This window comes from Typopeltis vanoorti, chromosome 5, assembly GCF_054136105.1.
Source record: "Typopeltis vanoorti isolate ZY-2024b chromosome 5, IOZ_Tvanoo_1.0, whole genome shotgun sequence".
NCBI lineage: Eukaryota > Metazoa > Arthropoda > Arachnida > Uropygi > Thelyphonidae > Typopeltis > Typopeltis vanoorti.
The window spans coordinates 129512914-129537796 of NC_143553.1; the positions used below are offsets into that span (position 1 = coordinate 129512914).

The 24883-nt window shown below is 35.6% G+C and overlaps 1 protein-coding gene across 3 annotated transcripts in view; it reads left to right on the top strand.

The window, feature by feature from the left end:
• The window catches only part of LOC150106811 (nucleoprotein TPR-like), an 826699-nt gene that overhangs the window by 356873 nt on the left and 444943 nt on the right, over positions 1 to 24883 (top strand). For all 3 annotated transcript variants that reach the window (XM_090393327.1, XM_090393328.1, XM_090393329.1), the window contains exon 22: positions 16921 to 17007. In XM_090393327.1, coding sequence (XP_090249453.1) covers positions 16921 to 17007 — 87 coding nt within the window. The remainder of the gene's footprint in view (positions 1 to 16920; positions 17008 to 24883) is intronic.

Here is a 24883-nt window from a genome sequence, read left to right on the forward strand (position 1 = left end):
TTTATAATTTCAAAATTAGTTTTATTTTTCAACATAATCTCCCTTAAGACTAATACATTTATTCTAGCAATGCTCCAGCACCATTATCCTGTCCCTGTAGTGGTTCTCAGTAAGATCTGCAAAATACCCCTCTACAGCTGCAATCACCTCATGATTCAAAGAAAAACGCTGACCAGCGAGGAAGAGTTTTAGTTTTGGGAAGAGATAGAAGTCAGAGGGAGCGAAATCTGGGGAATAGGGTGTATGTTCCTACAATTCATAGTGCAGATCCCTTAATTTTCCCATTGCCAAAACACTGTTGTGGGCAGGTGCATTGTCCTGATGAGAGTTGACTTTTTTCTTCTGCAAACTGGGTCTTTTCCCATGATTTTTTTTCGTTTAGTGTGGTTAAAAGATTGGAATAATATTCCGAGGTTATTGCTTTACCCTTTTCAAGATAATAAACAAAATGCTTTTAGCATCCCAAAAACACTGATGCCATGACTTTCCTGCCAATGGAACCGACTTTGTCTTCTGTGGCGCTGAACAACCGGCTTGTTTTGACTGCTATTTGGATTCTGGTGTGTAATGGTGAATCCAAGTCTCATCCATACTAAGAAATCAACACACAAAATTAGTTTTATTCTTATTAAAACGCTCCAAGCACTGTTCAGAGATTTTCATGTGAGTGCATTTTTGATCTGCTGTGAGCAAGTGCGACACCCATCTTGTGCAACGCCTTTTCATTTGCAATTCTTCGTGAAAAATATATCCTACACGTTTTTTTGAAATGCCTAATAGTATCAGCAATTTCATGCAATTTGACTCGCCGGTCATCCAATACTATATTGTACACTTGATCATTGATTTCTGGTATTGTTACACTTTTGGGATGCCCTTCACTTGGATCATCTTCATGGCTGTTACGGCCATGTTTAAATGGGGGAGCCCATTTCTTAATTGTTGAAAACGAAGGAGAAGAGTGCCTGTAAACTTTTATGAATTTCTTTTGGCATTAAACCTTCTTTTACAAAGAATTTTATAACCACACGATACTCAATTTTATCCATTTCAAGGGATACAGATAACACTTTTGCTTCAAACTGCCGTATAAAACAAACTACTTGATAGAATGACTTGCAATTTCATGTGGATGCTTACGACAGATGTACCAACTTAGAAAAAAAAATCTTGCCGAAGTGTTGCCATCTACAGTCAATTCCGAGAACTTTTCAGACCACCCTCATATTTATAACGTGCATAATGTTTTTGTTATGCTCTAATAATTAAGAACATTTCAGAAAACTTAATTGAGCTCATGTCAGAAAAACTTGAATTTGCTAGTGATGGAATTACTATAAAAACAGCAGAAACTTATATTCTGGTTTCATATGTGTGCACTTATAAAATTTAAAAATAATAATAATAATAAAAAAGATGCTTTTCCTCTATCTATGTTCATTAGAGTTTTATTTTCTTCTTTCTCTATAGTAAACAATGCTCACTTGATAGCACACAGTTTGCTCTTAGGAAAGTCAGATTCTTTCAAGTTCTGACCTTCCTATATAGCTTTGTTATATGATACATATGCAGATGTGTTTCTTCTCTATAAATCACTTGTCCACATATACAACATTACATGAGAGGTCTTTGAGATCTCCCATGTAATGTTGATAAATACTATCTGTTCTTTACCAGAAGTTTTTCCTTTTTTCATCCTGATTTCTTTGCTCCTGCTTCTTGTTTAAACTAGTTTCATTTGGAATACATTTTGTTGTGGAAATAATTTGTCATTTTTAAGATATCTTCTCTGCTGTTTGTTGATTCTTTTTTTTTCATTGATTGATCCCTCTGTTGCCAGCAGATACCCATCATTTGCTATTTTTTGAGCTAGTATTATTTTCCAAAACATTCCTCATTAAAGCATTCGGCAGGTCCTTTGTAATCTCTCTCTCTCTCTCTCTCAAGACGAGTTTGAGTTCCCCATATTTGATTTTATTTTTTGGCAAGTCATGCTTCATCATCATCAATATCCTGATATCTACTCTCAAAGGCTGTATGGAGTACTATGGCAGTACTACATGATTAACTTTATGTTATTACTAATCTCTTATCAATAATTTTCCTCCAAATTAGTTTGTTATTTGTTTGCACTTCCATATTGTTGTATCTAACTTGTTATCTTTGAAGGCACTTCTGACTGAATCACTTCCTAGATCTTGGTATTCTTTCTCTTGCCATCTAGGTAATACCTGTTTTGCTAACCTTTCTTCTGCCATTCTTGGCTGTTAACAGTATATCAAGTTCTTTCCTAATATCTTCTTTTTTTTTTATATGATTTTTTTGCTAATGCTACCTGCTGAAGCCTCTAATTTTTCCCAGAACCTTCATATCTGTGGTTGCTAATCTTTGATGAAGTGTTTTATTTCTAGCCTACCATTCAGATCTATAACTTAAAACTGATTTGAACACTCTCTTGTATACTGCTAGTTTAGTGTTTTAGCTAGTTTCTCTTTTATTATTATTTGACCTCCAGGGAGTCAAGCTCTCATCGAGGGAGGCCATACATCACTACACCAGTTGTCATATCTTTACTTAAACTCATTCACACTAGAGTTATTTACTGTTTTGATTCCTTTTGCCTTTGTTCCAATCACTGACAGCTCAGAGAAAGAAAAATCTAGCTTTAATCCCTTTCTTCTGCACACAAACTAAACTTTCATGGATACACATTGTCCTCTCCTCACCTTCTTTATAATAATAAAAAAAAAAATGTCAACCAATATTCTGTAATGCCCTTTCAAAAGTTTATAGACATCTAGATGTCTATCTTCTATGTACTAGTGTCTGCAGTCCATATATTTTCAATCTTGCATTGTAATCACTATTCTCTAATCCTGATATGATCTTTGTAACTCTTCTTTGCAATCTTTCTATAGCTTTATCCCTTCAGAACCCCAGAAGACCATATCTGTGCACAAGTAGTCAAGTATCATGGTCTTGTATAGAGGCAAAATGACCTCCATATACTTAAATGTCAATGTTTCTTTCAACATCACACTTATCATCTGAGTTGTATTTGTAATTTTTATCTGACCTTTGAACTTCAACTTTCTATTCACCACAACTTTAAAACTCTAGCCTTGTCAGCTACTCCAAGTATAATCCTACCAATTTATATTCTCTTGAATATCATATCACACCAAAGTGCATAATTTTACACTTACTAACATTGAATTGACAGCCAGTTTACCCACACTTCCAGCATATTCAAATTACTTTGTGAATGCTGTATATCAGTAGCATTTTTGATTGTGCTGCCTATCTTTGCATCATCAAAAAACAACTGAAAATCTGTCAGCTCTTTTCCAGCATCATTAATGAATAGAATAGATTAAACAATGGTCCAAGGACTGATACCCGGAGCACACACTTAAAATGCTCACCATCACATCATCTTGCTTGTGTTTATTTCCACATTTAATTGCCATCTTCACTAAAACTATACTACAATAGCTGAAATAGTTTGTTTGTTCTATAGGTCCTCCATTGAGAATGCATTTTCTATGTTCTACCTATTTTCTTAGTTTTGATCTTTTTATTGCTGATTTTCATAGCAAATTTGTTACAGCTCTTGTTCAATTTAGAGAATCCGTGGATGTATTTAGGGGTATAACATTATGAGCATAGAGATCTAAGCTTAACATCTTTGCTTCTAATATCAAGTTTTACCACTTTCTTTCATAATGCAGTCCATATAAATGATGATGAAGAGTGGAAATAGTGTGCATCCTTATCCTACACCTGAATTTACATCAAAACATCTTCCTATATTTGCTTTCATTCTGGCTGCTGACTGTATAGACTGTGTATTGCTCTTTATTTACTCCCCATATAACTGTAGTGTTTTGAAATGCTTTTCTATGTGCACCTTTTCATATGCCTTTCCAGATTAACAAAACATAAGTAGAGATTCTTGTCATATTACTATGATAATCTCTATACGACCTGAACCCAGCTTGTTCTTCTCCGTGTTTTTCTTATCCCCTTCTCAAATAGTTGCATAAATTTTACTTCACGTTAATCTGTATTCCACTTTTTTCTAGATGGGAATTATGAGAGCACTACTTCACTCATCTGGAATTTGACCCTCTTACCGCACCCTCTGAATTATTCAATGTAGCCTGAAATATGAGAAGGCAGCCAGAGTAGATGATATTCACATTGAAATGCTCAAACATGTGGTATAAAAATAGCTCAATACTTGATTATTTCAATTTGAATATCATCTACTCTGGCTTCTTTCTCATATTTCAAGCTTTTGATAATTTTTTCTGTCTTAAGTATTATGGTAGAAAAAGTTACATCTTAAGCTCTTCAGTATTTTCTGCTACAGTTATGCTACTGTTTCTTTTAACAGTTTTTCAAGACAGTTACTGCAGACATCTAGAATTTCCTCATCTTCTGTTTTCATGACATCTTTATCATTTTTCATTCCTTTTACAATATTCTTTCCTCCATTTCTAAGCTTTTTCAATAGACTAGAACATTTTGCCAACCTTCTAGATATTTATCTTCTGTATTCTTGAACTCTTCCCATGACTTGTCAGCAAGTCATTTGTAAACAATAATTTGCATTTTTTTTAAATCGTCATCTTTGCCCATGCGTCCAGTGCTTGTCAGTGTTTGATGCTTGTTTTACCATTCTTTGCAGTTTCTCTTTGTCCATTGCCAGTTGACTCAAATCCTGCAAACTCTTTCCACACCACTCTTTTACACCATCTACTCACTCCTGCCTCGGCTGTCCTCTTTTATTTATATCATCCATTGTAAAGCATAAAAGTTTTTGTTGTACTGTTATCCATAGTGCAGATATGTCCAAAAAGCTTCAGTTTTTTAAACAATTCTTCATTTATTCATTTGGACAATTCTTTTAGCACCTATCTAATTTGTAGAAATTTTCTATAACATGTTCTTTTGAAAACGAATATTCATCTCACTCAGTTTTTGACCATTGCCCATGTCTCACAACCATAGAGAGCATTTGTGAGTATACTTTTCTATATCTTGTCCATTGCTTGTAGGTTTACTTTAGCTGTTATTATTATTCAAGATCTTATTTTTCTTTTGTGGTCTAAATCATGCATCCTGTTGCTCTCTAGGTCTGTAAAGTTGCTAATCTCTTCCAGGTTTTGTTTGTTGACCATTATTTGGTTTTTCATCCTCTTCTCTCGAAATATCATTATTTTATCGGTGTTCATTATCAAACCGTATATTTTTTTCTTCTTCACTTAACTTCAGCATTGTTCTTTCTCATCCCTCTTCATCCTTTTCAATAATGACTATGTCATCTGTATATCACAAATTGTTTATTTTCTAACCCTGAATTGAAATTCCCCTTATTATCCTTTATGACATCAATTGTTCTTTCTAAAATCATGATAAAGATACTTGGAGATATTGGCCAACCTTGTCTTGTGCCTCTTGTTGTCTAGAACCATCTTTCTATTTCTACACAATTCTCACAGCAGCCTCTGCATTGTCATTGATGTTCTGCAAGAGAGAGATATCATGTTCATATTCACTCCACAAGATTTGATTACAGTCCATGCCACTTTTTGATCAATAATGTTGAAAGATTTCTGAAAGTCAACAAAACTGGTGTGAACATTTTTATTCTTACATAGAGCTATTTTCAAAATTAATCTTATTATTAATAATATTTATTGCATAGTACTTCTGTCCCTTCTAAATCATGGCTGCTCATCTTCCAGATTTTCTTCCATCATCATCATCATCAAATTCCTGCCATGTACCCTCAAGGGGTGTACAGGATATGATAGTACTACATGAAAAATTTCCATCATTACTAACTTCCTAAATATAATTTTCCTCCAAATCAGTCTGTTAAATGTCATGACTCCAATATTATCAGGTCTTATATTTCTGTCTTCTAAGGCACTTTTTACTGTATCAATCCACCTATATCTTGGTTTTCCTCTGGATTTTCCTGCTTTATAGATGTTTTCTCGATCCTTCCGTCTGTTCTTTGTAGATCGATCCATCATACAGAGGAACAATTATAGATTGTCCCTCTGTATGATGGATTGCCGCCACGTGGGATTCATGTGCTCGTCCCTAATTCACCACTTGTTTCTTCTGGGCTTACTAATGTTTCGCGTTGTCGCTTCTAATGCGATTTACCTTCAAAGGAATCCTTTGCTGCTTTCTCATCAGTTAGATCCACACCGATGGTCTAAAACTCAAACACTGCCGTCATCTCGTGCTATATTTTCTTTGATTCGCGTCACTCAGCAACGGGAAACATGCTGCTACTTTGCCGTCTCCACATGTGTTGTTGGATATCAGGCATGCTGATCTGCTCTGGAACTTCGAGCAGGAGACCCATGGAGGGCACATGCGTCCGGAGAACACCACAGGAACCAGGAGAAAAATGTAAAAAGAAGCAAAAAGGAAACCTCTCTCAACGATGTGAATCCGTTTTTAAACCCATTATAGCATCCTCTTTCCGCACTCCAAACTTGTCTATGACGCTCTCCCATTTGCTGTCACCCAGTGACATCACCTCCTTGCTGTACGTGCATCGCTTTTTTTCGAGGAACGTGAATTTCTTGCGCCTTCCAGGAATGCCTACTCATCGCTCATTGTGTCATCTTTGGTGGTCAAACTGCAACCTTTGAACTTTCGTTCTCATGATGATACATGACTTTATACATGGCATATTTTAACATTGATGTTTTTGACAAATTAAGATTCCATCTATTTTAGACAATAAACTTAAACATAGTACAATTTAATATTTATATCCTCCTTTGATTTTATTTTAATTTAAGATTCAACCTCTTCTTTTATATTTTAATTCCTTTTTAAGCAAAGTTAATATCTGCATCTTCACATATTATGTGTGTTTTGCCAAGAGTACAAGTGTGCTTTTGCTTGATATTGTTTTCTTGTTAAATCTTGAATGGAGCAGTACTATTCTTGATAGAGCCATCATTCAAGATTTAACACCTGTTTCTATTCCTTTAAACTTTCACTAACATACTTCCTCAAGACACATAACTTCATGTTCAAATAATCTGTCTTATATAAGTCCTTTTGTCCATTGAAATCACTCTATACATCTAGAAGCCTTACAACATTTCCTCTACACAACCTATACATTGACCCTTTTGCAATTGTTGCCATTCTGCAGCATAGACATAAACATTTGCTCTATCTCACTCTTTGTATTCCCTTGTAATCAAGAACGCTTTCATATTTTCTATCATACCAAATTTGTCATGTGCCAGAATCATCATCAACTTCTCTTCTCTACATCCTAGCATGCTTCACTGACATATTAATTTTTTGCCCCAGGGAAGACTTGATCACACTCCTCTTATCACGGACTCTTCATACAGAACAGTCATCGTTTTCTTCCTTTCACTCTTTCATGCTCTTTTCTCTCTCCCTCTCTCCCCTTTCTTTTTTTTTCCTCTGCAGTATGCTTTGCCAGGAATTTCTGCAATCATTCTGCCTCACATTTTATCTGTAAACTTAGCAACTTACCTATAGCAAGTTCACATGGTAATGAAAGATAGTCATCTCATCATTCTCTTCATATCCTTGTTTCTTTTTTTCTATCACACATGCTTTATTCAGTTTTTTTCTTGCTTCCAGTAAACATCCTTTACTTTCAATAAATCCATTGACATTCTCCATTGCATTTCTCCTCCTTTTGTTGTTTAACTAACAACCAGTATTTGCCCCTAGGTTGCAACAAAAGCAGCTACCTCTCTCAAACTGTATCTCCCCCCCCCAAGTAGTTTTCTTGGATCTGAAATATCACTTTGTTTCCACACTCCTGGCACTTGCTTTTAAATCATTTCCTACACATGCATTCACTAGTCTCAATCCACAAATCTCTCATCCTTCACAATGAATGCATCTCACCCACAGTGCAGTGAATAAAATATCACTTATTTTTCAACTCCAAACATCACAGTAATCATCCACAAATGCTCACTCCTTTGGAGTCACACATTTGGAGGGATAACAGATATGGCTGTTATGGAAGCATAGTTGTGACAAGAAGTAATTTCCCAACATATTACATTACCCATCCCATTCTTTATGCTATAATCTCAGAGAAAAGAAAAATGCAAAGGAAATAAAAAAAAAAAAAAAAAAAAAAAAAAAAGGCATTTCAACTTATCAACCAAATCAGAATGTTATTGAAATTCTGAGTCTTCACAGTTAATGAAAAACATCCATAGGTCTGAAATTAGAAAGAAACAATCGAAGAAGATGACTGCTGGGTTGAAATTGAAATCCAAAGTCAGAAATCTGTTCTTTACGTAAAGCTTGAGATATGTTCTAGTCAACTTTATGAAATTAAAATAACACAGAAAAATTATCAGAACTTCTGTATACGTCATTTATAACTAACTTCCATGCTACCATCAGACTTTTGGGACTCAGTTTTAACTTTGAAAAAAAGTGTGTACATTTGTAGGAAAAACAAACAAACAAAAAAGACACCTTGAAGCAGAAATAAAGTGGGCAAAAGAAGTTGGCAGATACGAGAATGGCGAACTGGACAATGAGACATGTGTACCTATGGTCTCACAGACAGTGCTCCTAAGGTAGAAGTGGAGGAATTTTTTGAGGCTTTACAGAAAGCACCTGAACAAATTGAAAAAGAAAAAAGAAAAGTTGGTCCTTGTCAGAAATACAAAAATATTTTGGGAGCATTTGGAGAAAAGAGCAAAGCTAATAATAATGAAAAATATCTGTTTGATTTCTGCTCAGGACATGAACTGATCCAACACAATGTTCGAACATAAAAATATGCACAAATAAACGTGGAGAGAAGAGGTAAGGAATAAGAAATGTCTCATTGACTATGTTATTGTTGATAGTGATATTTTTCTCACTGGTGCAGGACAGCAGAATTGAAGTGATCACCATTTAATCTTGAGCAAGATAAAATTGAATTTTACACTGAAAAAAAGAACATTTCAGAAAGTTTTAAAGGGAATAAAATTTGAGCTGTTCTCAGATGTGAACTGTACACTAAAATATGCAAACATTATTCAAGAAAAAATGAAACAGTTTGAGAACAGGAACCAAACCTTGGAGATTCAATGGCAAGCTCTTAAGAAAACATTAATTGATTCAGCCAAAGAGTCATGTGGTGAGGTTGTCTGCAATTGGAGTTCTGATAGAAATCAGAACTTCAATGGTGGACATAGGAAGTTAAACAGGCAGTGAAGGAAAAGAAGAAAGCATATCAAAAGTTCCTGGCAAATAAGTGAGCTTGTGCTCTTAGAGAATACAGAGACAAATGTAAGAAAGTGAAACACCATGTAAAACTAGCTAAACAAAACTCATGGTAAGACTTTGGCAAAAACATAGAAAATAATTATCAGGAATGCAGCAAAATATTCTGGAGGCTGTTGTAAAAGGAATTAGAGATGATAAAGGTGACATGAAAACTGGAGAAAAAGATATCCTTGATGTATGGAGTAATTATTTTGTAAAATTGCTAAATGAAATAAACAGTGATGACAGCACAGTGGTAAAAAACGCTCAACAGGTGTGCAATCAGGAATATATATCCACACTTGAAGTAGAAATAGCCATCAGAAGCCCGAAATGTGGAAAGGCAGCTGGTGTAGATGATATTCGATTTGAAATGCTGAAGTATGGAGGTATAAAAAGTATTAGTGATTGCACTGCATAATTCAGAAGGTCTGAACAGAAGAACGAATTCCAGATGATTGGAGTAGAGCTCTCGTAGTACCCATATGTAAAAAGAGAAATAAAACTGAATGTGGGAATTACAGAGGTATTTCCCTACTGAGTGTTCTTCCTGGTAAGATTTATGCAAGTATATTTGAGAAACGGTTGAGAAGAATTGTGGAAGCACAGCTTGGTGAAGAACAAGCTGGATTCAAGCCAAATATAGGTTGTCAGGATCAGATTTTCACTTTATGACAAATAGTTGAGAAATCATGGGAATATAACAAAGATCTGTATTTGAGTTTTGTAAATCTGGAAAAGACATAGGACATAGTGCCAAGAGAAAAGTTATTCAAAACGCTACTGTTGTATGGTGTCGATGGTGCATTATATCTAGCAATACTTAAACTTTGAGTTATAAGTCGTCAGTTAAAATTGAAGGAAGTACAGGAAGATGGTTTGATTTTAAATCTGGTGTCAGACAAGGATGTTCATTATCCCCCTATCCCCCTCTGTTTATTATCTATACAAAGAAAAGTGGTATTAAATCTGTATCAAAATTGGGGATGTTAATCTCAGCTGTTTACTTTATGCAGATGATGTTATACTTTTAAATAAATCCAGTACAAGTCTAGAAGATTCCCTGACGAAATTGAATAACTCTTGTAATAGATTTGGTATGAAAATCATCAATAGCAAGACAAAGACAATGAAAATAGGCACAAACATTCTTCTTTTTCTACGCGTTTATTATCTATACGAAGAAAAGTGGTATTAAATCTGTATCAAAATTGGGGATGTTAATTTCAGCTGTTTACTTTATGCAGATGATGTTATACTTTTAAATAAATCCAGTACAAGTCTACAAGATTCCCTGACGAAATTGAATAACTTGTAATAGATTTGGTATGAAAATCATCAATAGCAAGACAAAGACAATGAAAATAGGCACAAACATTCTTCTTCTTCTACGCGTTATTCCCGCTTCCTATGCAGGGTCCTTTATCCAAGTGTGAGCAAACAAAGTTTGCGCCTGAAAGTATCTTCAGGACTGGGGTAAGGTAGTACTAAGGATTAAACTAAATTTATTATAGTCTAACCAAGTGAAAAATAAACTTTCAACATCTTTCTCTAAATCCAGAGTAATTTAATAAAAAGGTGGCACACTGTTTGGCAACTCCTATAGGTAAAGATGACCTTGCTAATGCTTCTGCCTGGTATCTCCACTTGGGTCTGGCTCCCACTGAAGAGACCTCAATAAAGGTCGAAACTAGTCTGGGTAGTGGCCCTTCCCTTAATGCATAACATTATACATTTCCGCAAGGAGATGTGTTTTGCATTATGAGAGATACTGAGATAGGAGTGATGTTAGCTTGCTCCACCTTTGCAACGAGTTGCCCGGTGTTGTTACTACCTTACCCCAGTCCTGAAGATACTTTCAGGTGCAAATTTTGTTTGCTCACACTTGGATAAAGGATTAAACTAAATTTATTATAGTCTAACCAAGTGAAAAATAAACTTTCAATATAATGAAAGTAGTTACTGGGAATTGCTTATATTCATTATTATCTTGCACTCATCAGGCTTCCTCTGATAAGTTTTCAATAGAAATAGTAAGTAATCTCACCAGCTAGACCAGAGCTCCATCCAACACATCCACTTGAGATGAGAGTCATGTTTACTCCTGCCAATTACCTGCGATCTTGATTGATATTCTTTCACTTAAACATTGAGACCACTGGGCAAAAATCACATTGGTGGCAACACCTCTCAGTGTCCAATTCGTAATATGCTTTGCTTTAATTAGACAGTCTGATTCCCCTGGTCTGTGCAGGTTCCAAGTCGGCTGTTAGTTGCCAGCCAAAACAGTTGTGTCAGATGGGCCAACCAGCATGCCTTGCAGCTGAGGCATTCCATGAGAAGGTCCCGATGCCAGTCCGGGCTCAACCGCTCCATTGCTGGACAGTCGCCCAGTGCAGTGCCATACCCCACTTCGGACCCCAGTCCTGAGAGCCAATCCTTGTCCCGAGGTTACGGATCTGTCTTGCCGACTTTCCTTACCTTTCATTGCAAGATAAGGGAGTTATATGATATCTGCAATGCAGCAGTTGCGTTATCTGTTAACTTATCCTGAAATTCTTTTAGTTTGCTGATCGCCAGCTTTCATATTATTTTTGAGATTGATTAAACTGTTTAGATAATGCTAACAGTGTAGATTACTTCATGTATCAAATGGTTAGCAGTCTAATTACTAAGAAAGTGTTAAACGCATTCTTATCATTTGCATGTTGCAAACAATAAGAAAATGTTTCACATAAGAATGAAAAATTTTGCATAGATAAGCATATTGTATATTGCAGTGATTCTTATGTGAAACCTACTCACAAAAGATTGTCAACCTATCATATATTAGTACCATGAGTGGAGGGTTAGATAATCTGGAATCTTTATTCTAGAACTTTTCCAAGCCACTTCATGCTTCCAGTAAGCAGAATAGTTTCACATTGAATTGTGAAATTCATCCACTAACTGAAGAAATATTGCAAATATTCATATTTGCATTGAGATCGAGTGGAAGCTCAAAGTCCAGCTTAAGGTGGACTGTTAAGGTTAACCTTGAGCATTCAAAGTTTAACTGCTCAGGCTCAACCTTGAGGAGATACCTGCCTTGAACTCAAAATTGTTTCCCTCAAATCTCAGAAAGTATATTATTTTATAGATCAAGAAGCATGTTCACCCTCTGGAATAATGCACTGCTTTACTCATTTTAAATGTTTTAACGATACAGGTAGTCTTCAACTTATGTAAGAATTATGGTCTACAACCCTTATGTAAGTCTGATTTTATCTAATTGCACTAACATGTTTTAAAGATTATTTCTGTTAGTTTATCACAGAATTCACACACATAAATGTAAAGGAACATGGCATAAATAGTATTTGAAAATATTAAAAAAAATTAAAATGTTTTTTTTTTTTAAATTATTAAAAGCTGATTTGACCTTTCCTATGAAATTATCAAGAGACTAAACAGTAGCTAGTGTCTTTCGTTTGTAAATCTCTTGATAACCAGTTACCAAGTCATCTGTTTCTCTTGGGCTTTGGGAGCAAGGCATTAGGATCCATACAAATGCTTAAAATATGTCCTGCAACACTAAAAATACAGTATATAGTTTCTGAACGAGACTGAGGAAAGTGTATGCATGTGTCGTGCACTGACTGCCCTGTTAGAAGAGTGCTTTTTTGGTTGTGTGTAAATAATGTAGGTGGTTTAAGTAAAATTTTTTTGTTTAGAAATGTTAAGAAATGTTCCCTTTCTGCTGAGTGTATGCTATTCTTTGACTTATAACTGTTGTGAAAAAAAAAAGAAAAGAAAAAAACCTATTGTTTTCCATATTTATTGTTGCTTTGCCTGCCTATAACCAACATTTGGATCTAACTTATTTTCACTCATATTCATCCATTTTAAACCTTCATGACCTTCAGTTTTGTCTGATATCACTTTTGTAATGTGCTGTAAATTTTAGAAATTATGATTACTAGTGTAATCATTATAAATAAAAAGTTAATTGTAATGGGACTTGTGACATGGTAACTGAGAGTGAGATATAGACATGTTCGACACATTAAATAACTACTGAAATTAGCACAAGTGTTTGTAACAGCACACCATGAGTATGGAACTAACAGTTAATTCAAAGAGACAGAAAACAAGGCAAATACAATAGTCAGTTAACTAGTAGAGCACCACTTGCTGGAAGGTTGCATTAAACATATATTATATCTTTCATGATGTTTACATAGGATGAGAATCTCTGAAGCATTCTGGTGAGAGGAGCAGTCATTCTTATTTAAATCAGTGTAACAGGGCTTTAGAACTTGCTTTGAAAAGACATTTGTATTTAAATCTGATTTTATGGAGGAGATAAGCCTCATACCTAAGGATATTGTATTTTGTCTCAGTACCAAGTTACACTATGAACAAACTTTTGAGGTTTAAGGTATTAAATGTTATATTTATGTTTGCTAATTCTTTTTTCCACAGAACAGTTGTGTGTCCAATATTTACAAGGAATCTGTTAAACTCCAGATAGTCAGTGTTTTATAGTTGGTAAGACATTTAAAGAGCCTCCATAGCTCAGTCGGTATAGACGAAGTCCTTTGGTCGGAAAGACCTGGGTTCGGTTCCTTTCTGTGACATGAGGAAACTTTATCTGGTCTCTTATGACTAAAGGTGAGTTATCTGATCTCATCCAGAGGTAGAGGGTTTTTCTCCTGGAAACTCGGGTTTTTCGTCCCTCAGAACAGGCAAAAGAGCCCTGTGAACACACGGATCTGCAGTCAAAAATACATACTTAGAAGTCCCTCATTGGAGGGCACAACCTCATCCAGTCCTAAGGGGATGGATGGGGAAAATTGGGAGAATTCCACATGACAAACAACAAGGCATTTAAAATTTTGATGATAAGGAGATATGTGGATATCAGGTGAAATTTCTTCATGATCCTGCCAAGGAGTTCAAAAATATTGGAAATATATGGGATAAAAATCCTTATTGGATTTTGGAGGAAAAAAAAAAAAAATCCAAAAAATATTAAAACCTACAAACCACAGCCCCCCTCCTCCCCCCCTCCACAAAAAAGATTACTCTAAATCCATCACCATTCCCTACATCCGAGGCACCTCAGAAAAAATTACCAGAATTCTAAAAAAACATGACCTCACCTCCTGTTACAGGCCTTACAGAAAATTGGCATCCCTTATCCGCTCTACCAAAGACCAACCACTTCCCCTAGACCTACCTGGTGTATACCAGGTCCCTTGCAGTTGTAAACTGTCGTACTTTGGCCAAACAGGCAGGACAGCGAATATCAGAATTTCTGAACACAAAGACTACATCCGGTTTTACAAGTATAGCCATTCTGGTCTTGCAGACCATGCTCTGGATACTCGCCACAGAATACGGTGGAAGAAAGCAACAATAATACACCGGAGCAAATATAAATTCGAAAGGTTATTTATGGAATCAGCCTCTGCCCTAAGAAACTCTCCAAACCTCAACAAATTTGGTTGTATGCGATTGCCCCAAATTTGGGAGGCATACATCAGCAGACCTTCAGCCCAATGGCCAAGAACGCCTACTTAGCCTGCCAGAGGGCACCATCAGGACTTCTAGGAGAACGATAGCTTCAAATCTTCATTCTCAGTTACTGTATTGTTATTGCCTGTGTGCACCTGCCTTTTTGTAAGTTCCTTTAGAAAATGGCAATGTGACATTGCCGAAATATCGGAAATATCTATTAAAATATAATTTAATTTATATTCGGATCTACGTTGTTTCAATTCCCTAAGTTATTTAGAGAAAAAAAAAAAAAATCCTTATTCTCTTGTATAATTCTTTATGTAGTGATATAGTAATCTGTTAACCACTGAATGTGATATAGCCATTTCATTTCATTAAAGTTTTGATAGACGATTGTAAGGATGAAGGAGAACAATAAGTGTTGTGTGTTTTATAAATTAAGGAGTTTTCATCTTAATTTTTTGGGAGATATGACAAGCGAAACTTTAATGTCTGTATCAGTGATGATGGATTTCTTGTGTACACAAGTTGATTGAGTACCAGAGCCTGTGCTTACAAGTGGGATATCCAAAACAGGTAAAACTCCCAGAACCTTCCTTTTCCATGGTGAACTGAACACACACAGATGTAGGCTGCTGAATCAATGTAGGAAGGTGATGATAGTTCACATCCAGTGTTGTGGCCAAATGACAAATATATCACTACTGTTAGTTACAGCCCTTGTAATAGCTTTAAAACCTCCAACTCATCCATTTGCCAACTTTGATCTAATTCCACCTCAGCATCCTAGCTAATCGGGTCTAATGTATACCTTATTAAAGTGATCACTAAACAGCTATGCTTTTTTTAAAGCATATGAGCCTTTTCTGCTTTCCACTTTCACTAAAGTTATTTTTCATGGGTTATTTTTATTCTTGCTTGCTACACAGTGATTAAATTTTATCTGATTTCCTTTTACCTGTATGGCTAACTGATTTTCATAGCTCAGTTTCACCTTCATCACCATGACTGTTACTCTCCTAGTTTGCTTTTTATAGTGAATTTTGATTTGGTCATCTTCTTTCTTCCAGTATTTGATCCACAAAATTTTCTTTTTTCGTGTAGGATTATTATCATATCCTGTACCACCACCTGAGGGTATATATGAGGAATTTATTGAATTTTCTTCTTTTGCAGTTTTTGCATCAAAGTATTTCCAAGAGCTGGTTGGAAGCACATTCTTCCACATTGTGCAAATGATTTTAAAGGCTTTTCAAACGATTCTGAGAAATTGAGTGATTCTGACCTGCTAAATTTAGATGCACACCGGGAAGATCCTGAAGAATATGAAGAAAATTTAATCACTGACAAGCCCAGAGAGATTTCACAGAAGCAATTCGAAAATATTTTTCGTACGATCAAAGTTTTTAAGCAACAATGCTTTGAGGCTGACCCTGAAGAAGAGAGAAGCAGTCAAATTTACAGTAGTAGAAGAGGCAATAAGGCCATACTATCAATTGTACAAAAGAAACAGAATGCCCGCTAAACTACATTAGCTTAATTGTTTGTTAAGAAGTAGAATAATAAATTTATATTTTGAATGTTTTATGTCCTTCAGCTTCATGGTTTTTCTTTAACTAGGCCCTAAGATGTACACTAATTCTTTTATTTTAAAAAAAAAAAAAAAAAAAAAAAAAAAAAAAAAAAAAAAAAATGAAGGGTCAAAAAAGAAATTTGAGAGATGAGTTATAGTTTTCCCCATATGTTAATATTTTTTATTAGTGTGTTTTTTCGATTAATGCGTCTGTTTTAAAGAACACATTAGGTGCATTAATCGAGGGGATTGCTAGATATATATGGTTTTGTTTTGTTTTTTTTTCCCTTAAATATTCATTATATAGTGAGAGTATAAATAAACTCCTTCACTTAGAAAGGAACATGAATTGAGATAAATTCACTTATATTTTCATAGCTGTGTAATTTTTGGGAACATTTGTGCCTTGATATACAATCCATTATATATAGCATAATGAAACTGTTTGCTAAGAATTGGTCAGTAAAGAATGCATCTTATCAAATAAGATATAAATACTTTTAGTTTATTATAGACATTGACTTTTTTTTTAAATCTAGATTGTTTGTCTTCAAAAGGAAAGCCATATACTCAAGAAATCAAGAATCTAAAAGATCAGTTACTTGAAGCCCAAAATGAAATAAAAGGTATTAATTAAGCTATTGGTAGATTTATTATTATTATTATTATTATTATTATTATTTATTATGTATAAGTATCCCTGAGCTATCTTTGGGTTACGACAGATGATGGAAAAGTTTCGAGAGAAGCAATGGCAGCTACATTTGGTATTTATTGAACTGGAGAAAGCGTATGACAGAGTGCCAAGGCAAGAAGTCGGGAGGTGTCTGAGGGAGAAGAAGATATCAGAGAAATATGTGAGGCTGGTGCAGGAGATGTACAGAAATGTGAAGACAAGAGTTCGGACCTGCCTGGGAGAGACAGAAAGTTTTCCAGTGACAATTGGCTTGCATCAAGGATCAGCATTAAGTCCATTCCTGTTTAATATTGTAATGGAGGTGGTGACGGAGGAGGTGAGAGAAGACGCACCTTGGACTATGTTGTATGCAGATGACATCGTGCTGTGTGCAGAATCAAGAGAAGTGAGAGCTAAATTGGAAAGTACGGGAAGAGAGAGGTATGAGACTGAGCAGAAGTAAGACAGAGTATATGTGTTGCAAAGTATATGGCAACCAGGAGACAGATCTGGAGCTGGAAGGAAATGTCATCAGAAAGGTCAGTGACTTTAGATACTTAGGTTCAACAATGAAAGAGGATGGTGAGGCTGAGAAGGAAGTGGGATGCAGGATACTAGCAAGATGGAGGAACTGGAGGGAGAGAGAGAGAGAGAGAGAGAGAGAGAGATGGCTGGAGTGCTATGCGATAAGAGGGTGCCGATCAATCTAAAAGGCAAAAGCTACCGGACAGTAGTGAGACCAGCTATGATGTATGCTATGGAAACTGTGTCCCTGAGGAAAAATAACATCAGCAGGATGGAGGTAGCAGAGATGAGAATGCTTAGGTGGATGTGTGGTGTGACCAGAAAGGATCGTCTGAGAAATGACTATGTAAGGGGAACGGTGAAAGTTACAAACTTAGGAGCAAAGATACAGGAGGCAAGGTTGAGATGGTTAGGTCATGTGATGAGGGGGGAGGAAGAGTATGTGGGAAGAAAGGTCATGCAGATGGATGTGCAGGGGAGGAGGAAGTGCAGGCAGCCAAAGAAGAGATGGAAGAGGAGGACTTGAGAATGAAGAACTTGGATGCGGCTACAGCCCAAGACAGGAGGTTGTGGAGGAGACTCACTACAAACAGTGGCCCGACTTAAGTGGGAAAAGCTGCGGAAGAAGAAGAAGAAGATATGTATCCCTGAGGAAATTAAAGATTCATCAGAGGCTTACTCAGTCTATATAATATTTAATAATTCAGATCATATTTAAGTTAGCAAAACACAGGCAAATCATCTAGAAATACACAGTTGACAAACATATTAGATTATGCAAATAGGATTAATTAGTCATTATTTAGTGTTGCATTGGTTCTTTTTTTCAGATAGTTTTTTGTATTGAATTTATCATGACATTTTATACTTGATTTGGAGCTTTTGGTTGGAACATTTTGATAGATTGTTATGAACTAAGTTTACTATATTGTTTTCTGTTGGGAAAGATTGTTGTGTGAGGCCATATTACTTGCATCTTGAAAATACATTGATCCTGATAATGCTAATGGGATGGATAAGATGTTGCATCTTTACACGCCATTGATCCTGATATATTAAAGGGATGAATGAGATGTGTTATAGAAGTAAATATTACACATTGTTTTTAATTTATTGTGAATTACTTATAAATTAAAAAATATTGGAAAAGCGGGTTTTTTTTTTTTTTTCCTCTCTCTCTCTCTCTCTCTCTTTTTTTTTTTTTCTTACCCAAATATACAGATTTCTTACTGTGGCTGTAATATATGCTAAAATAAAATATTAAATAATATAATAATATTAATTGTTTTATTAAAACATATCAATTTAATGAAATGTTTATTATTATCTGAATGTACAGACTACAGAAATTTCTTTATTTTACTTTTTTGTATAAAGATAAAATTCACAATTCATTTCCTCAGCCATATATCATTGTAAAATTCTTAGATGGTAAGTGTAATGACATTAGTTTTATGTGAAAGGCCTTATATTTTAGCCATGTGGTAACAGTATACACCTTCGAATAAAAAAATTAGAATAATCAAAGAAAATGTGTTGAATGATTTGCAGTTCTTTTCTTTGCATTTCTTTTGATAAACCATACTCCACACAACTCACCTCAACCTACAGAACAGCAACCACCACTGCCTCAATTCAGACCATCAAGCCATCCTCCAATGGGGTTCAGATAACCTACCCAATTTCAGTGCAAATAAAATGCAGTACTGTCTTATTTCTCATAAAAAAAGAACCATTTTCTCCCAGTATTATTTTTGACAACACCGAAATTTCCAGACAATCTGAGATTTCTCTTCTTGGAATTACCCTCACATCAAGCCTCTCCTAGCATAAACACATAACGACCATTGCATCATCAGCTTCTAAAAAACTAGGATTTCTCTTTGGCGCAAGACGTTACTTCACCCCTGAACAGCTGTTAACCTTATACAAATCACAAATCCGCCCAACCATAAAATACTGCTCCCACATATGGGGTGGGGCCCCTCCGCAAAAGCTCCCTGAAAATGCCTGACTGAATACAGAGGAGAACAATTAGACCTATTAACGATCCATCTCTTATCAACCCCCCCCCCCCCCCCTCAAATAGCATCAATAATTCCTTCACTTTATAGTAAGCTTGTGGAACATGTGCAGCTGCTGCCTCAGTATTCTCTGCACCTTGAAACCCACAGAACCAATTTCTTCTCCTTCTTCTCCTCCTCTATTCCTGCAAGTGCTATACTATGGAACAGTCTTCCCCTTGATGTGTTCCCTAAGGAATACAATATACAGTCATTCAAATCCAGTGTGAACAAGTACCTTCTTTCCCAACTCACACATGATACTAACGTACTGTAGGTTAATTTACCAACCTCTGGTGTATTGGCTCAACATAAAAAAAAAAATTAAAAAATCTATCATCATCATCATCATCATCAAATTCCTGCCATGTACCCTCAAGGGGTGTACAGGATATGATAGTACTACAGGAAAAAAATTACATCATTATTAATTCCTATCTACAATTTTCCTCCAAATCAGCTGTTACTTGTCAAGACTCCAACATTATCAGATCTTATATTTCTATCGTCTAAGGCACTTTGTACCGTATCAATCCACCTATATCTTGGTCTTCCTCTGGGTTGTTTTGCTGCCAACCTGGCAGAGAACACTTGTTTTGCTAATCTTTCCTCGCCCATTCTGTTTAAGTGACCATACCACCTGAGATTAGCTCTGCTAACGCATTCCTGGATGCTGACAATGTCAAGTTCTTTCCTAATATCCTCGTTTTTAATATGATATTGCCATTGATGAAATCTGTTCACGTCTCTAATCTTTCTCAAGACTCTCATATCTGTGGTCTCTAGTCTTTGGTCAAGTGTTTTACTTCTGACCCAGCTCTCAGATCCATAAGTTAAAACTGGTTTGAACACTGTTTTGAATACAGCTAATTTAGTGTTCTGACTAATTTCTCTCTTATTCCATATGAATTTATTCAATTGACTTCCTACCATACCAGCTTTGTTGATTCTGTTGTCTATTTCCATACTTAATTTACCATCTTCACTAAAAATCGTGCCTAAGTAGCTGAAATGTCTTACTTGTTCTACTGGTTCTCCATTCACAACACAGTTGACATTTTCAATGATTCTGCCTATATTCATTGTCTTTGTCTTTTTATTGCTGACCTTCATACCGTATCTATTACAACAGCTATTCAATTTAGTCAGAGAATCTTGCAGACTTGTAGCGGATTTATTTAGAAGTATAACATCATCCGCATAAAGCAAAGAGCTGACATTAACATCTCCAATTTTGATATCATGTTTAATACCACTTTCGTTCATAATGTGATCCACATTATGAACGAAATAATGAATAACAGAGGGGATAATGTACATACTTGTCTCACACCAGATTTAACATTAAACCATCTTCCTGTACTTCCTTCAATTCTAACTGCTGACTTACAACTCAAATAAAGACTAAGTATTGCTTGATATAATGCCCCCATTGACACCATATAACTGCAGCGTATTGAATAGCTTCTCTCTTGGCACCTTGTCATATGCCTTTTCCAAATCGACAAAACTTAAATACAGATCTTTGTTATATTCCCATGCTTTCTCGACTATTTGCCATAAAGTGAAGATCTGATACTGACAGCCTCTGTTTGGCCTAAATCCAGCTTGTTCTTCACCAAGCTTTTCTTCCACAATTCTTCTCAACCGTTTCTCAAGTATACTTGCATAGGTCTTGCCAGGAACACTCAGTAGGGAAATACCTCTGTAATTCTCACATGCAGTTTTATTTGCCTTTTTATATATGGGTACTATGAGAGCTCTACTCCAATCATCGAGAATTCGTCCCTCTGTCCAGGCTTTCTGAACTATGCAGTGCAGCCACTGTAAGACTCTTGTACCACCATACTTCAGCATTTCTGGTCGAATATCATCTACTCCTGCTGCCTTTCCACATTTCAAGCATTTGATGGCTTTTTCTACTTCAAGTATGGATATGTATTCCTGACTGCATGTCTGGTCAGTGTTTTTTACTACTGTGCTGTCATCACTGCTTGTTTCATTTAGCAGTTTTTCAAAGTAATTATTCCATACTTCAAGGATATCTTTTTCTCCAGTTTTCATGTCACCTTTATCATCTCTAACTCCTTTTACAGCACTCTTTCGTCCATTCCTAAGCTTTTTCAACAACCTCCAGAATATTTTGCCACCTTCTTGATATTTATTTTCTATATTCTTGCCAAAGTCCTCCCATGACTTTTGTTTAGCTAGTTTTACACAGTGTTTAGCATTCTTGCATTTGTCTCTATATTCTCTAAGAGCACAAGCTGACTTATTTGACAGGAACTTTTGATTTGATTTGCTTTCTTCTTTTCCTTCACCGCCTCTTTAACTTCCTGTGTCCCCCCCAGGGAGTTCTGATTTTTTTATCCTTACAGACAACCTCACCAGATACCTCTCTGGCAGAATCAAGCAATGTTTTCTTCAGAGTTTGCCACTGAATCTCCAAGGTTTGATTCCTGTTCTCAAACTCTTTCATTTTTTTTCAATAATCTTTGTGTATTTTAGTCTACAGTTCACATCTGAGAGCTGCTCAACTTTTATTCGCTTTAAAACTTTCTTACATGTTATTCTTTTCAATATGAAATTCAATTTTATCTTTCCAATTTCAAATCCTCTGTACACTCTGGTGTCCTGCACCATAGAGAAAACATCCCTATCAACAATAACATAGTCAATGAGACTTTTCTTATTCCTAGCCTCTTCTCTCCATGTGAATTTGTGCACATTTTTATGTTGGAACATGGTGTTAGTAATAACCAGTCCATGTCCTGAGCAGAAATCCAACAGATATTTGCCATTATTATTAGCTTTGCTCTTTTCTCCAAATTTTCCCAAAATATTTTTGTATGTCTCACAATTATTTCCTACTCTGCTATTTAGATCCCCAACAAGGACCAACTTTTCCTTTTTCATTGTGTCAGTTGCTTTTTCTAAATCACCAAAAAATTCCTCCACTTCTACCTTAGTAAAACCTTCTGTGGGACCATAGGCACAAATAAGTCTCATTGTCCAGTTCCCCATTCTCATATTTGCCCACATTGCTCTACTTGAGACTGACTGCCATTCAAGAAGATTAGCCTCGTATTTTGTGTTGAATACTATGGCTACTCCTTCTTTTCCTTGATTGTCATTGCCTGAATATCACCAGTTTTTGTCTTTTTTATTTCAGTCACCCCTATTATGTCAATCTGGTACTTATCTAATTCCTCAGCTAACTCCATTTCTCTGCCATTTAGGCTTCTTACGTTGATAGTACTGATCTTTAACTCTGGTGATGTTGAGTTGGGGTTTGTTTTCAGATTTGTTCCAGTAGCTGACTTTTTGTTGTTCGCCCTGGTTCGCTGGTGAAAACAACGGGGGCCTTGTGTTTAACCAGGCGACTCCCCAGCTGGTATGAAATTTTGTCATGTTGTACCATCATTTTTTTATTTTGGTTTAACCAATAAGAATACAATTTGGTCGGCTAAATCCCAAATTGCCAGCCCATCCTCGTTCGTTCAGTATCCAAGTAGATACCCAACAGGGTGCACCACGAGAAGGTGAGGATTGGACATTAGGTCAGAAGCCCTTGTCGGTTCTCCACTTTCCTTTAAAGGCTATGTGGAGGTCTCCTCTCAGTTATATAGCTTTGACCCTTAAGCACCCCTTAAAAATCTATCTATTGCATAGTAAAATCTATCTATTTATCTATCTATTGCATAGAAAAAATCTATTGCATAGTAAATAAGTATTAAGATATTTGAATTACTACATTTAGATGATGCATATTTAGTAATAATTATTACCAAATATTCATCATCTAAATTTATGTACTTATATAACCATATAAACACATAAAAATGTAATATAAATTATAAGAAACTGTTATTTGAAAACATTCACAATATTAGAATAATTTTTAACGTGGATCAAAATATTAGAATAATGCAAAAATGAATGCACAAAAATTATAGTCAAATGGATACAACATGATAATTAACACTTTGTTGTTATCCCCCTTAGACAAACATGCATCCCTTGATGGTCATTGGACACACAAAACATACTTTCATCCCTAAAAAAATCTTTTTCCCATCCTCTTGACTCCACAACTGCCTTTGCTTACACCATTACACTCTAGCTGCCTTTTATTTGGAAGTCATAAATGGCTTCATCTTAGGCACATGTGATTTAAAATCCAATTTGTGAAGTTGCTCAACGTTGTAGATTTTGGTACATTCACACCTAGTTCTTTCCATCTCCTATGAAAATACCATATATTTTGTTTTTCTTCACAATGTTCCTTAATTTCCTCTCATCTCTTGATGTAGTTATTATTTTCGTCCACTATTGCAGCAATTATTTTTAAACACTGGCTATTAGAATACTGTCTCAATGCTCTACTCATGTTTGCGTGAGTACATTTCAATTCTTTAGCAATAAACTGTTGAGCTGCCTTCTTTGTGTAGAGACACTGTACGACACTTCGTAGCATCCGATATGTCACTGATTTGACCCATGTTTAGCAAACGATTAACTGAAATCCATGCACAAATGATTCTTCATACACACGAGTGTCAGTCCTGCAGGCAACAAATTATGCTGGGCAGGATGTGATGAGAATGTCTGATAACAGCTGGCCAAAGAGAACAGCAGAATGAATACCAAGAACTGGTTATCAAAAACCAGGTAGACCACTGTTAAGATGGGATGATGAGATAACAAGATGGTATGGACATTTATTGCAGAGAGATGCACAAAATTGGTCAAAATGGAAGAAGCATAGAGAGGCATTCGTCTAGCAGTGTACTGAAGAAGGCTGTTGTTGATGACTCTAGGTATTAAGTGGTTCCACTATGGTGAGTACAGGGTGGCAAAGTATATTTTAAATCAAGTTCTCCAGCCATTTCAAGCAACAAGATTCTAGGTAATTAATTGGTTGCAGCGAACTATGCTAGAACCAGTTACTTAGAAAAATTACATCACAAATCATTTTAGTAAAGGATAAGGTGTAGGTTTCTGTTCAACCTTTACTTGTCATTTTAAGTATAATTTGATGAAGTTTGACAATAACAACACTGGAAATATGATTTTATGCTAGTAGTTTTAGTAAATTCTCACATCTTACATATTTTGTTAGGTAAACAACTGAATAACAATGTTATTCAGTTGTTAAAAAAAGTTAAACTATAAATAGTCTATGAAGATTTTAAAAATTAAAAAATTTTCCCTTTATAACCATTTAAAATCCTTAAC